The following is a 12,155-nucleotide window of genomic DNA, read 5'->3' as shown; positions in this document are numbered from 1 at the left end:
GAGCTAGCTGGCACATACATTTGTACTGCTGTGGTGGATGTGGGCTTCATGTCCATCTTGGCTACAATAATGCGTTCACTATGCTGTTCATAGTAGCTTATCTGCATTCCAATTTTTTTTATTCATTAGTAAACCTACTCTTCCATTACCCTTATTTCATTTTGTATTTATAATCCAGTATTCACCTGACCAGAAGTCCTTTTCTCCTGCCACCGAATTTCACTAATTCCCACTATATCTAACTTTAACCTATCCATTTCCATTTTTAAATTTTCTAACCTACCTGCCCAATTAAGGGATCTGACATTCCACACACTGACACGCAGAATGCCAGTTTTGTTTCTACTTATAGTACACAATATTAAAAACTTAAGTTCACTCACAGCAGCAGTTAAATCCTGACGAGCCCTTTCCAGAGCAGCCTTGTCTGCTCGCACACCGTCAAGTGCACGCTGAAGGCTGTCCTTGTCCTGCTGTAGCTGTGCTCCATGGGCTCGGCAAGTGTCCCACTGCACTGTTAATTCCGAAACACGGCTATTCAGGACATTCTGGGCTTCTTCAGCTGCTTCACACTGCTTTCTGCATGTCATAAGCTGCTCTCTGCTTGTCTGCAGCTTCACCTGTGTTATCAGGAAACACAAGAGAATCTTTAGAGAAAAGCTTTATTTGCCTGGGAACATTTAGCTCTATAGTACCACATATAAATTCAGCTATCAGACAAATAATACTGGGTGAGCCAAAAGGACTTCCCATATTTGGAATGATATGGAAATTTATTGAGATAACATACAGAATCAGTAGATGTGTTATTTTGTAGCAAACAACCTCAAGTTTTATTTACACAGTGAATCAGTACCACATTTTGACACCAGGAGTGGCTAATTTCACTGGTGTGAGGTATGCTCACTGTGTGTTTGGTTTCATGAAACAAAATCTGCAACACCTGTTCGGTGTAAATTTTGCACTCAGTATGCCAAAGAACCTCCAAGTAGACCTAAAATTTACTCTTGGTACAATAACTTTGTTGAGATGGGTTGTTAACTGCGATGTGATAAATAACCAGGATGCCTGCTTGTTGATGATTAAATTGTGCAGGATAGAGAGAGCTTTGACCACAGGCCATAAAAATCAACAGGACATGCATCGTGTGAGATGGTATTCCACAAAAGACTGTTTGGCAAGTGCTGTGAAGATATTTATACTTGAAACCATACAGATTTTCGATGGCACAGCACATAAGTGATGCAGATAAGGTTGCTCATGTGGAATTATGTGGGGAAACATTGCACTGGATAGAGGACAATGAGACATTCCTGAACACAACCATTTTCAGTGATGAGTCAACATTTCACATAGTGGCATAGTGAACACCCATGACTGCAGAACATGGGCAGTGAAGACTGACATGCAACCCTGGAACACATTTGTGACAGCCCCAAAGTTAAGATCAACATGCAACCCTGAAACACGTTTATGACATCCCCAGAGATAATCTGTTTTGTGACTTTACAGAGTGAAAGAGTATGGGCCTTTTTTCATCATGGAGGAAACTGTCACTGGTACTGTGTATCTGGATCTGCTTGAAAACTTTTTATTACCAGCAAGACAGTGTACCACCTCATTTCCTCATGGAAGTTTGAGGTTTCCTCGATAATCACTTTCCAGGTTGGTGGATTGCCTGTGAAGGGCCAATCGCTTGGCCATCTCGCTCTCCAAACTTGACACCATTGGATTTCTTTCTCTGATGTTTCATTACAGACCGTGTGTACGTTTCTCCCCTACCAGGCAATTTAGCTGACCTGAAAAACTGAATATACTCAGCCAATGCACAAGTTACATCCGATTTGCTGCAATGAGTGTGGGAAGAAATTGATTAACGGTGGAATGTTTGCCACATCACAAATAATAGTCACATCACACCAAAAAGACACTTGACACCTTTATGTGAAAGTTGTGGCTGTTGGCTACAAAATGACATATTTGCTGGTTCTGTAAGTTATCTCAATAAATTTCAATATCATTCCAAAGTACAAAGTACTTTTTGACTCACCCTGTATAGAAAATATAATGTTGCAAAGTTTTCACGAAACACAAATTTATGGACAGGACCACATCACAGGAGCATTTATGTAACAGTTTAGTCTGGACTGGAATTTATTAAAACACTTAAAAACTTTATCGATTTCAGTTAACAGCCATCTTCAGAACTAAATGCAAATTGCAACATGATTTAGATAAGATATCTACAGGGTGTGAAGAGTGGCAATTGATTCTAAACAATAAAAAGTGTGAGGTCATCCACAGGAATACTAAATGGAATTGATTAAATTTAGGTTACATGATAAACTGCACAAATTTAAAGGTTGAAATACAACTAAAGGAACTACAGTTACAAGCCACTTAAACTGGAATGATCATGTAGATAATGTTGTAGGGAAAGCAAACAAAAGCTGCATTTTATTGGCAGAACACTTGGAAGACTCCCTACACTATGCTTGTCTGATCTCTTCCAGAATATTACCGCGCATTATGGAATCCTTACCAGTTAGGATTGATAGAGATCATGGAAAAAGTTCGAAGATGGGCAGATCGCTATATACTATCATGAAATAGGGAACAGTTTCATGGATATGATGCGCCGATTGGGATGGCAATCATGAAAACAAAGGCTTTTTCATTATGGGAAGATCTTTTTATGAAATTTCAATCACATTTCTCATTGTGAGGGAATGAAATTTCAATCATCAACTTTCTCTTCCGAATGTAAAAATATTTGTTGATGTCCATCTACATAGGGAGAAATCTACATACGGAGAAATTATCACTGTAATAACATAAGAGAAATTAGAGCCTGCATGGAAAGATTTGTGTGTTCTTTTTTCCATGTGCTATTTGAGAGTGGAATGGGAGAGAAATAGTGTGAATGTGGTTTGATGAAGCATCTACCTGAATTGCAAAGTAGCCATGCAGATGTAGAAAACAAAAGAAACAGACATGGAAGGATGGAAGTGAGAAAGGAAAGTTAGGATTTACTGTCCTATTGACAATGAGATCATTAGTGAAAGAGCTGTAGTGCAGACAGAGAAAGGACAGTGAAGGTAACTGGCTCTGTTCTTTTCAAAGGAAACAAACCATAATTTGCCTTTGACAATTAGGCAAAGCACAGAAAATATAACTTTGAGTGGCTGGACAGAAATCTGAACTGTTGTCCTCCTAAATGCAAGTTGGCAGTATTTGCCACCTTGCTCAATAAAAATACAAGGTGATAAGTATTGAACTACACGAAAAAAAAAATTAGTTATAAACTATGGGTTGCACAGACTTTATTCAACATGTAAATGTCACTACAGGTATTCGGAATTAGGTTATGACACCTTTGATATGCCTTCCATCATTGGTGATGATGTGGTGCAGACAAATAGCGAAATTCTGCATGACCTGCTGAAGTGTTGGAACATCACTGCTGTCAATGACCTCCAAAGTGGCTGTTTTAAGCTCAGCAATGATTTTGGGGTTGTTGTTGTACACCTTGTCTTTACAATAGCTCCACAAAAAGGAGTTGCATGTGTTCAGAACCAGAGAATATGGTCAAACACTCTCCTGCTTCGATGGGGTCGAGCTCTGTCTTGCATGAACCATGTCTTCTCGAAATTAGGGTCACTTTGGATAAAATGGATGAAACCCTCTTTCAAAACCTTTACATAATGTTTGGTAGTCACTGCGGAGTCAAGGAATATCGCACCAATTATTCCATGACTGGATATTCCACACCACACAATCACCTGTTGAGGACGAAGAGACTTCTCGATGGTGACATGTGGATTCTCAGTCCCCCAAATGTGCCAATTTCGCTTATTGACAAACCCATCCAAATAAAAGTGGGCTTTGTTGCCAAACCAAATCATCACGCACATACTAATTTCCATCATGTCCCGGGGGCAATCGTGCAGTTTAAACATCCTAATGCAAACCATTCAGGAGTAATGACAGGTTTATTTCATACAGTTCAATAACTGTCACCCTGTACATACAAGGTATCTTGACAGACTAGTACATACCAGTACCTTTAGCAAATGCTAACATGTAGTTACACTTAAACAGTTTATTGGTCTAGCCAATAGCCACAGAAAAGGAACAGATATACTGTAGACAAACCAGAACATGTCAGTATCCCTAGCAAGTAAGCACTTGCCAATGATATGTACTAACCTGACAAGATACCTTATATCTACATGTTTCATATTTTTCTTAAGATAGCTGTTGGCCAAAACCCACAAAGAATTCCATTACGATTCTTCAAACAAAACTGAGTGTGGCGCCTGATTGCCCCGTGGCTACATTTATGTTGTCATTCTGCCTTAAATTTATCTGGCCATTTATTCCTGCTTCCAGTTTCTTTTCTTTTTTTTTTTTTTTTTTTTTTTTTAATTGTTGGTTCCATTAATGCCAATGGCATTAAAGTTTCTAGGCTATGGAATGAGGCTGTATTTTTACAATATTTACACCCATTAACTACTTACAAATTTTATAATAATGGATACAGTAGAATACAATTGAGATGTAACATGTCATTCATAGGAGACATTCCACACCCTTGATATCCACTGGCCAACGAAAAATATTCATGGGTAAAGGTAGGTAGTAAGTAGGAAGTCCCCCACTTTTGGGACTTTTTTGATGGTTTGTGCAGATTGAAATTGTAATGATTGTGTGCTATTGGCAATGCAGGCTGTGGACTGGCACTTCTACCTGCTGGATGGTGTCATTTGCTCTGTGGTACCACGAGGGAAAGGCATGAAGCGCACGTGACCTCCATGTCAGAAAATGCCTGCTTGTGTCTGTGTATGTGCGGATGGATATGTGTGTGTGTGCGAGTGTATACCTGTCCTTTTTTCCCCCTAAGGTAAGTCTTTCCACTCCCGCGATTGGAATGACTCCTTACCCTCTCTCTTAAAACCCACATCCTTTCGTCTTTCCCTCTCCTTCCCTCTTTCCTGATGAGGCAACAGTTTGTTGCGGAAGCTTGAATTACGTGTGTATGTTTGTGTTTGTTTGTGTGTCTATCGACCTGCCCGCACTTTCGTTTGGTAAGTCACACCATCTGTGTTTTTAGATATATTTTTCCCACGTGGAATGTTTCCCTCTATTATATATCTTTTCTTTTTGTTCTGAATATGGCTGTTGGCCAAAGCTGTAAATTTCTTACACCTAATTGCATGTGAGCACTTGCTAATGGTGCTGATATGTACAAGTCTTACAAGATACCTTCTATCTAATTTAGCAGATTGTGGTGGCACAGTGGTTTAGGCAGCTGATTTGCATATAGGAGGTTGCCAGGTCAGATCCCTGTCCTGCTATTCAAATTTATGTTTCCTGTAGCTTCCAGGAATTGTTTATGTCATATTTTGGATTGGTTCCTTTTTAAAAGGTTATTCACATTTATTACAAGAATCCTTAACAAGCATAACTCATTTACAAAAGTTAAATATTCCAAAATGCTTGCTTAAACCATTATTGAGGTGTGTTTGACAGTCTGCGACTCTTACTATGTTGAATTAACAGAGCAGAAAGAGAAGATTCCTGGAAGAGTTGCACGCTCTGTTTCAGTTTCCTTTACTCATAGTGAAAGTGTCGTACAAGTGATTACGAAAATTGCAGTGGAAAACATTGCAGAAAAGTGTTGTGTGTCATGTGTAGCCTCACTCACAAAATACCGAGAATCCACACATCAAAACAAGCCCTCAAATATTATTTCCTATATATATCTTTGCACAATAACCACAACAATAAGACTATGCAAGAAGTAATGACAATGAGTCTTGCCTCGTACAATTTGCAAACAGAATAGGAAAGGAGGCAATAAATCTGATACAATATGAATTTTCTGTCACAAACCATATAGTGGTTTACAGAATATAGATGGAGACATAACATCGTAAGTTTATGCACAGTACACACCCCTTGGCTAGAATACTCTAAGAGAAGGAACATTATATGATGTGACAAAGAAGATTAAAGGAAGCTGTCATCACCAGTGCATGACTATATGACAACATTTACCTGTAGTTCATGAATCTGTAGCTGGTATTTGTGCAGAGCTGCTTGAACTGCAGAAATTGTGCTCTCAGCAAATGCCTGAGATGTTGGCGTGCGCATGGAGCGCTTTGGTGACCTGTGTAAAATAGAAAATCGAACAATAAACTACATCCTATGATTTATCTACAGATTGGTTCACATGTTTAATATTTAAGTTAACGATATAGCAAGCTTTCCCTCGTACCATCTTCCTTTCATATTATTCAGCTGAATTTCACATATTTTATTTTCTGAATTGTCCTAGGCACAATATCGTTTAGTGTCAAACAGTAATTGGCTTGTTCTTGTCAAAATGTTAATATAAGCTGCTGATCCACTTTTGTTTCCTTCTACGTTCCTTCCAAAATACACATTAATTCTATTCACACTGCTGCTGTATGTAATAAAGTTTAAAAATCATAACAAATCACTTTGTATAACTCGGTTGTTTTATTACATGCAATTCCTCTGTTTCTTTAGGGGCAAAATACAAATAAAAGTGATAATATGCAATAAAACAATTTTGTTAGAATATATTTTTGGTAATACACTAATTCCTGTCATCAGATTTCATACAGTATTCTAAACACCCCCCGCCCCTCCCCCCCTCTCCTTTTAAAAATCACGAACTTCTATATTTCATAATACTCTTTTCAGACTACTTATACTCCATGATTTATCGACTAACATCTGTCAAATACAGTTGTACCTCCTATGATTTCCATACCAAGGGCAATATTCCTCTAACTTATTCTGACTGTGCTCGATAAAATATAAATCTGAAACAATTCAGAAGATCTTGATAGTATAGAAGGCTTTCTGACAACACAATTAGCAACACAAAAATGGGACAGGAGAAACCTAACACAGACTTGTTGATGCATTCTTGCTGGAATTACCATTGGAAATGTCACATAGAATTCATTTTCCATTTCCAAAGACTTTGAATGAAGCAGCAGACATTGTAGTGGCATTAGCTGAAATTGATATGGTCACCAAACTGTGGGGAAAGAAAGACATTTAACAATGGATATCAGATGTTTTAAATGTGGTTGTCAGGGTCATAATAATTACAATTGTAGAGAGTAGCAATGTCAACCATGTAAACATTTTGGACACTCCAAACGGAACTGCACATGCAAGCGTTTGCAGGGACAAGAGAAGGTGGTCGTGGGAGAGACCTCTTACCCCACTGTTAAAGGGGGCAGGAAAAAGTAAGTCTGCTAGACAACACTTGCAATAAAAGTTAGCCAGGTATCCTCTGATTCGCTAGGTGAAAGGAAAGTTGTGCAAATTCTTATTAGATACTTGATCTCAAGTAGTGGTGGCAAGTAAGAGTTTATTTGGTGAAGTAGAATTAAATCTGCCATGATGGAGGTTAAGCGGCATAGGTGGATTTCATGTAGGTCCACTCAATTCGGCAGTGCTAGGATTCCAAGTGGGGCGAAGTTTCATCCAGGTGAGTACAGAAATTCTCCCTATTGTTGACTGTCACTATGAAGTCATGACTTCATTTCAACTTGTTTTTACAGCTGGAAATTCATCACTGTCACAAGGAAGGCCCGGCATGTCCGATAAACCTGCTGAACTGCATACAATGTCCTTTACAGTCAACTTGCGGGATAGCATACCAAAAGGATACTGGAATGTTAATTTGGGTAGGAGCTGAACTGCCACTTAATTCTTTTTGTGAACATCTGCTTGAAAATAAAGAATTATCTAAAGCACAATGTCAGTCCCCAGCTCTTGGCTAATACGCATCTACAGAGAGGTAAGTTAAGTGTTTATCTTTTCCTGTGTTTTCCTTGTAGTACATTTCTTATCTGTGGCACAATTTTCATTTCTTCTGAACAGCCAGCTATGTAGGTCATTAACGCATCAGCATCCATTGGCGACACATCAGGAGGGTAGCAAATCATGTACCTAGGATTCTGTCTGCTTTTATGGTTTACTTCTTCATTTAGACTTGGTACGATGTGTGAATGCTATGTGCAGGCAGAGGAGGAGCTGGCCACAGTTCACGAACAACTGAATGTGCTTTTTGCTATGGTCAGTTGTCTTGAGGCTGCTGCATTGCAGTGCAGCAGTGGCAGAGAATCTGGTGCATATGGGATGCCTCAGGTGCTGCTCATTTTGCCCATGGGCTCTATTGCTGGGGCACCTTCTAGTGCACACACCATGGTGGATCCACAGCAGTGTGAGTGGCAGGTGGTAATGCTTTAGCATCAATCAAGGTGGAGAGCCAATGTGGAGATTGGCCTCTCCCATTCACCTTGTGAGTGGACAGGTGGCTGCTCCTTCAGCAGGGTCTGAGCAGGCACACAGGGGAGGGTTTACTGGTTATCAGGAGCTCCAATGTTAGGCATAACATGGAGCCCCTTAGACAGATGGCATTCAGGACTGGAAAGAAAGCCAATGCACACTTGGTATGCGTGCCAGGAGGCCTGGTCCGAGATATGGAGGTGGCCCTGCCTGTGCCTACTGAATGTGCAGGGTGATGTCATCTGCAAGTTGTAGCTCCGTCTACACCAATAACATCTGTCGGATGGGTTCTGGGGTCATCCTCAGTTCGTACAGGTGGCTGGTACAAGTGGTGAAGGCTGCTGGCCTCTTGCATGGGGCGCAAGCAGAGCTTGCAATATGCAGCATTATTCCCACAGTTGATCGTGGTCCTCTGGTTTGCAACTGAGTGGAGATTTCCAAACAAAGGCTTCGTTGACTCTGTGACAGTCTTGGCTGGCGATTTCGAGACCTGCATTATTGGGTGGGGATTCATAGGACTCCTCTTGATAGGTTAGGTGTGCACTACGCAAATGAAGCAGCTACTTAAGTAGCAGAGTACTTACAGAGTGCACATAAGGTTTTTTGAGGCCAGGTGGTAGTTTGAGATATTCTGATAAGCATTCACCAGTAGACACACAGCAAGGGAAATAAGACCATGTTAAGAGTACAGACATTTCGTCTTTCAAAATTTTATCAGTAAACTGTTGAAGTATTCACAACAAAGTTCCCAAATTTACTGCACTCCAGGAAAGTTCTCGCACTCAGATTATTCTTGTGACCGAGAGCTGGCTGAAACCCAAAGTGGAAAGCTCTGAGTTATTTAGCGAGTTGTGAAAAATATATCGGAAAGACAGGTTAGAGGCCAAATGAGGGGGAGTATTCATTGTAGTTGACAAGAACAACGTCTCTATTGAGATCGAAGTTGAGTGTGACAGTGAAACTATCTGGTCATATATAACAGGTGTAAGTGAAACCAAGTTAATTGTTGGCAGTTTTTAGTGGCAGCTTGATTTCGTTGTGAGAATTATACACTCATTCAAAGAAATTCTATGGTCAGTAGTGATTTGAACATGTTTTCTCAAAACTGTCTCAAACAACTAGTTCGGCAGCTCACATGCAACAGAAATATCTTAGAGCTCGTAGCTATGAACAGACTGGACCTTACTGACACCCTAAGTATAGAAAAGGGGATTAGTGATCGTGATGTCACTATAGCAACTATGGTTAAGAAACTTAATAAATCAGTCAAGAAGGCTAGGAGAGTGTTTCTGCTAGACAGAGTAGATAAGCAGTTGCTAACATCTCACTTCAACAATGAACTGACATCACTTACTTCCAGTACGATGGATGTAGCGGAATTATGGACGAAAGTTTAAATAGATTGTAAATTGTGGTCTGGAGAGTTAGGTGCCTAGTAAGAGGATTAAGGATGGAAAAGACCCACTGTGGTCTAATAATGAAATCTGGAAATGCTATGGGAACACAGGCTGCTGCACTCTCAGTTTAAAAGAGAATGCACAAATGACAAGAAGCAAAGGTTAGTGGAGATTCGTGAGCCAATGAAAAAGTCTATGCACGAAGAATACAACAATTACCACTGTCATACCTTAGCATAAGATCTGGCAGAGAACGCGAGTATTTTCTGGTTCTATGTAAAATCACTAAGTCTCTCTCAGGCTTCCATCCAGTCTCTTGTTGAATAGTCCGGTGTGGCAGTTGAAGATAGTGATGCAAAACCTGAAGTTTTAAATTGCACATTCAAGAAATGCGCAAACATTCCACCATTTGACCAATGAACAAACACTCATATGGACAAGGTAGTAAGAAAAAGGAAGGCAGATTGGGTTTAATGTCCCATTAATACTGAGGTCATTAGAGACTTAGCACAAGCCTGATTGTGTTAAGGATGGGGAAGAAAATCAGCCATGCTCTTTCTAAGGAACCATCCCAGCATTTGCCAGGAGCAATTCACAGAAATCACAGAAAACTAAAATCTGGATGGCTAGATGCACTTCCAAACCGTCATCCTCCTGAATGCGAGTCCAACTTGGTAATAGGCATCCCTGGTGTAGAGAAACAACTGAAGGATTTGAAAGCAGATAAGTCACCAGGACCGGATGGAATTCCAATTCGGTTCAACAGAAAGTACTCTACAGTACTGGCCTCTTACCTAGCTTCCATATATCCCGAATCCCTCATCCAGCACAAAGTCCTAAGCAACTGGAAACAAGTGCAGGTGACTCATGTGTATAAGATGGATATAAGAACGGACCTGCAAAATTATTGACCACTATCCCTAACGTCAGTTTGCTGCAGCATCCTTGAACATATTCTTAGTTTGAATATAATAGATTTTCTTGAGATCAAGAAGCTTATTTCCATGAATCAGCATCATTTTAGAAAGCATGGCTCATGCAAAACAGCTTGTCCTTTTCTCATATGATATACTGCAAACTACGGATGAACGACAACAAGCAGATTTCATGTTTCTGTATTTCCAGAAAGTATTTAACATGGTGACCAACTGCAGGCTGGTTCACAGAAATGTAAGTGGCTCAAAGACTTTTTAAGTTATAGAACCCAACATGTTGTCCTCAATGGTGAATATTCATCAGAGACAAGGATATCATCAGATGCCACACAGAAGCATGATAGGACCACTGTTGTATTCTATATACATAAATGATTTGGCAGACAGTTTGGGCAGTAATCTGTGTTTTTTTTCTGATGGTGCTGTGGTGTAGGATGAGGTGTAGAAGTTGAGTAGCTGTGGGAGGATACACGATGACTTGGACAAAATTTCTAGGTGGACTGATGAATGGTGGAAAAATGTAAGTTAATTTGGATGAGTAGGAAAAACAAACCCCTAATGTTTGGATACAGCATCAGTAGTATCCTGCTTGACAGAGGCACATCGTTGAAATATCTGGGCATAACGTTGCAAAGCAGTATGAAATGGAACGAGTGTGTGAGGACTGTAGTGGGGAAGGTGAATGGTCAACTTCAGTTTATTGGGAGAATTTTTAAAAAGTGTGGCTCATCTATAAAGGAGACTGCATATAGGGTTTTGATTTGACTTGTTCTTGGGTACTGGTTGAGTGTTTGTGATCAGTACCAGGTTGGATTAATTCGATTAAAAGAAGACATCGAAACAATTCAATGGTGGCCTGCTAGATTTGTTACTGGTAGATTTGAAAAACGCGTAAAAGTTATGGAGATGCTTTGGGAACTCAAATGGAAATCCCTGGAGGGAAGCCGACCTTCTTTTTGAGGAACAGTATGGAAAAAATTTAGAGAACTGGCATTTGAAGTTGACTGCCGAATGATTCTACTGCCACCAACATACACTGCGCGTAAGGGCCAAGAAGATAAGATACAAGAAATTAGGGCTCATACGGAGGCATATAGACAGTCATTTTTCTGTTGCTCTATTTGTGAGTGGAATTGTGGAGGAATTGAACTAACTAGTAGTGGTACATGGTACGCTCCGCCACATGCTGTATGGTGGCTTGCGGAGTATCTATGTAGGTGTAGATGTAGAATGTTCTACGTGGCATAGTTTGTCATACATGCAGGAAATTGAGGGGAGCAGAGTTATGTCTATCAGTATTTATAACCTTAGTTCTGAAGAAGTGAAGCTGTCACATGATATTCTGACAGGCAGCTCAGAAGTGATGGAAGAGAATGAGATAGGTATGGATTTCATGTCAGTTTATGTAGCACTGGGAAAGTCTGTCATTTTTAACTGCACTGAGGAGAAAAGTATCACATATAGAGGGAGAGGATAAGGAGTACGT

General features: G+C 40.0%; 1 protein-coding gene across 1 annotated transcript in view; it reads right to left on the bottom strand.

The window, feature by feature from the left end:
- LOC126455555 (rootletin) overlaps positions 1–12,155 on the bottom strand; it is a 232,425-nt gene that overhangs the window by 179,626 nt on the left and 40,644 nt on the right. Inside the window, exons 8-9 of the mRNA XM_050091311.1 lie at positions 6,061–6,172; positions 384–620 (exon numbers count right to left, since the gene is read on the bottom strand). Coding sequence (XP_049947268.1) covers positions 384–620; positions 6,061–6,172 — 349 coding nt within the window. The remainder of the gene's footprint in view (positions 1–383; positions 621–6,060; positions 6,173–12,155) is intronic.

Source organism: Schistocerca serialis, chromosome 2 (genome assembly GCF_023864345.2).
Source record: "Schistocerca serialis cubense isolate TAMUIC-IGC-003099 chromosome 2, iqSchSeri2.2, whole genome shotgun sequence".
Taxonomy (NCBI): Eukaryota; Metazoa; Arthropoda; class Insecta; order Orthoptera; family Acrididae; genus Schistocerca; species Schistocerca serialis.
This window is presented reverse-complemented; position numbering and strand designations above follow the sequence as displayed.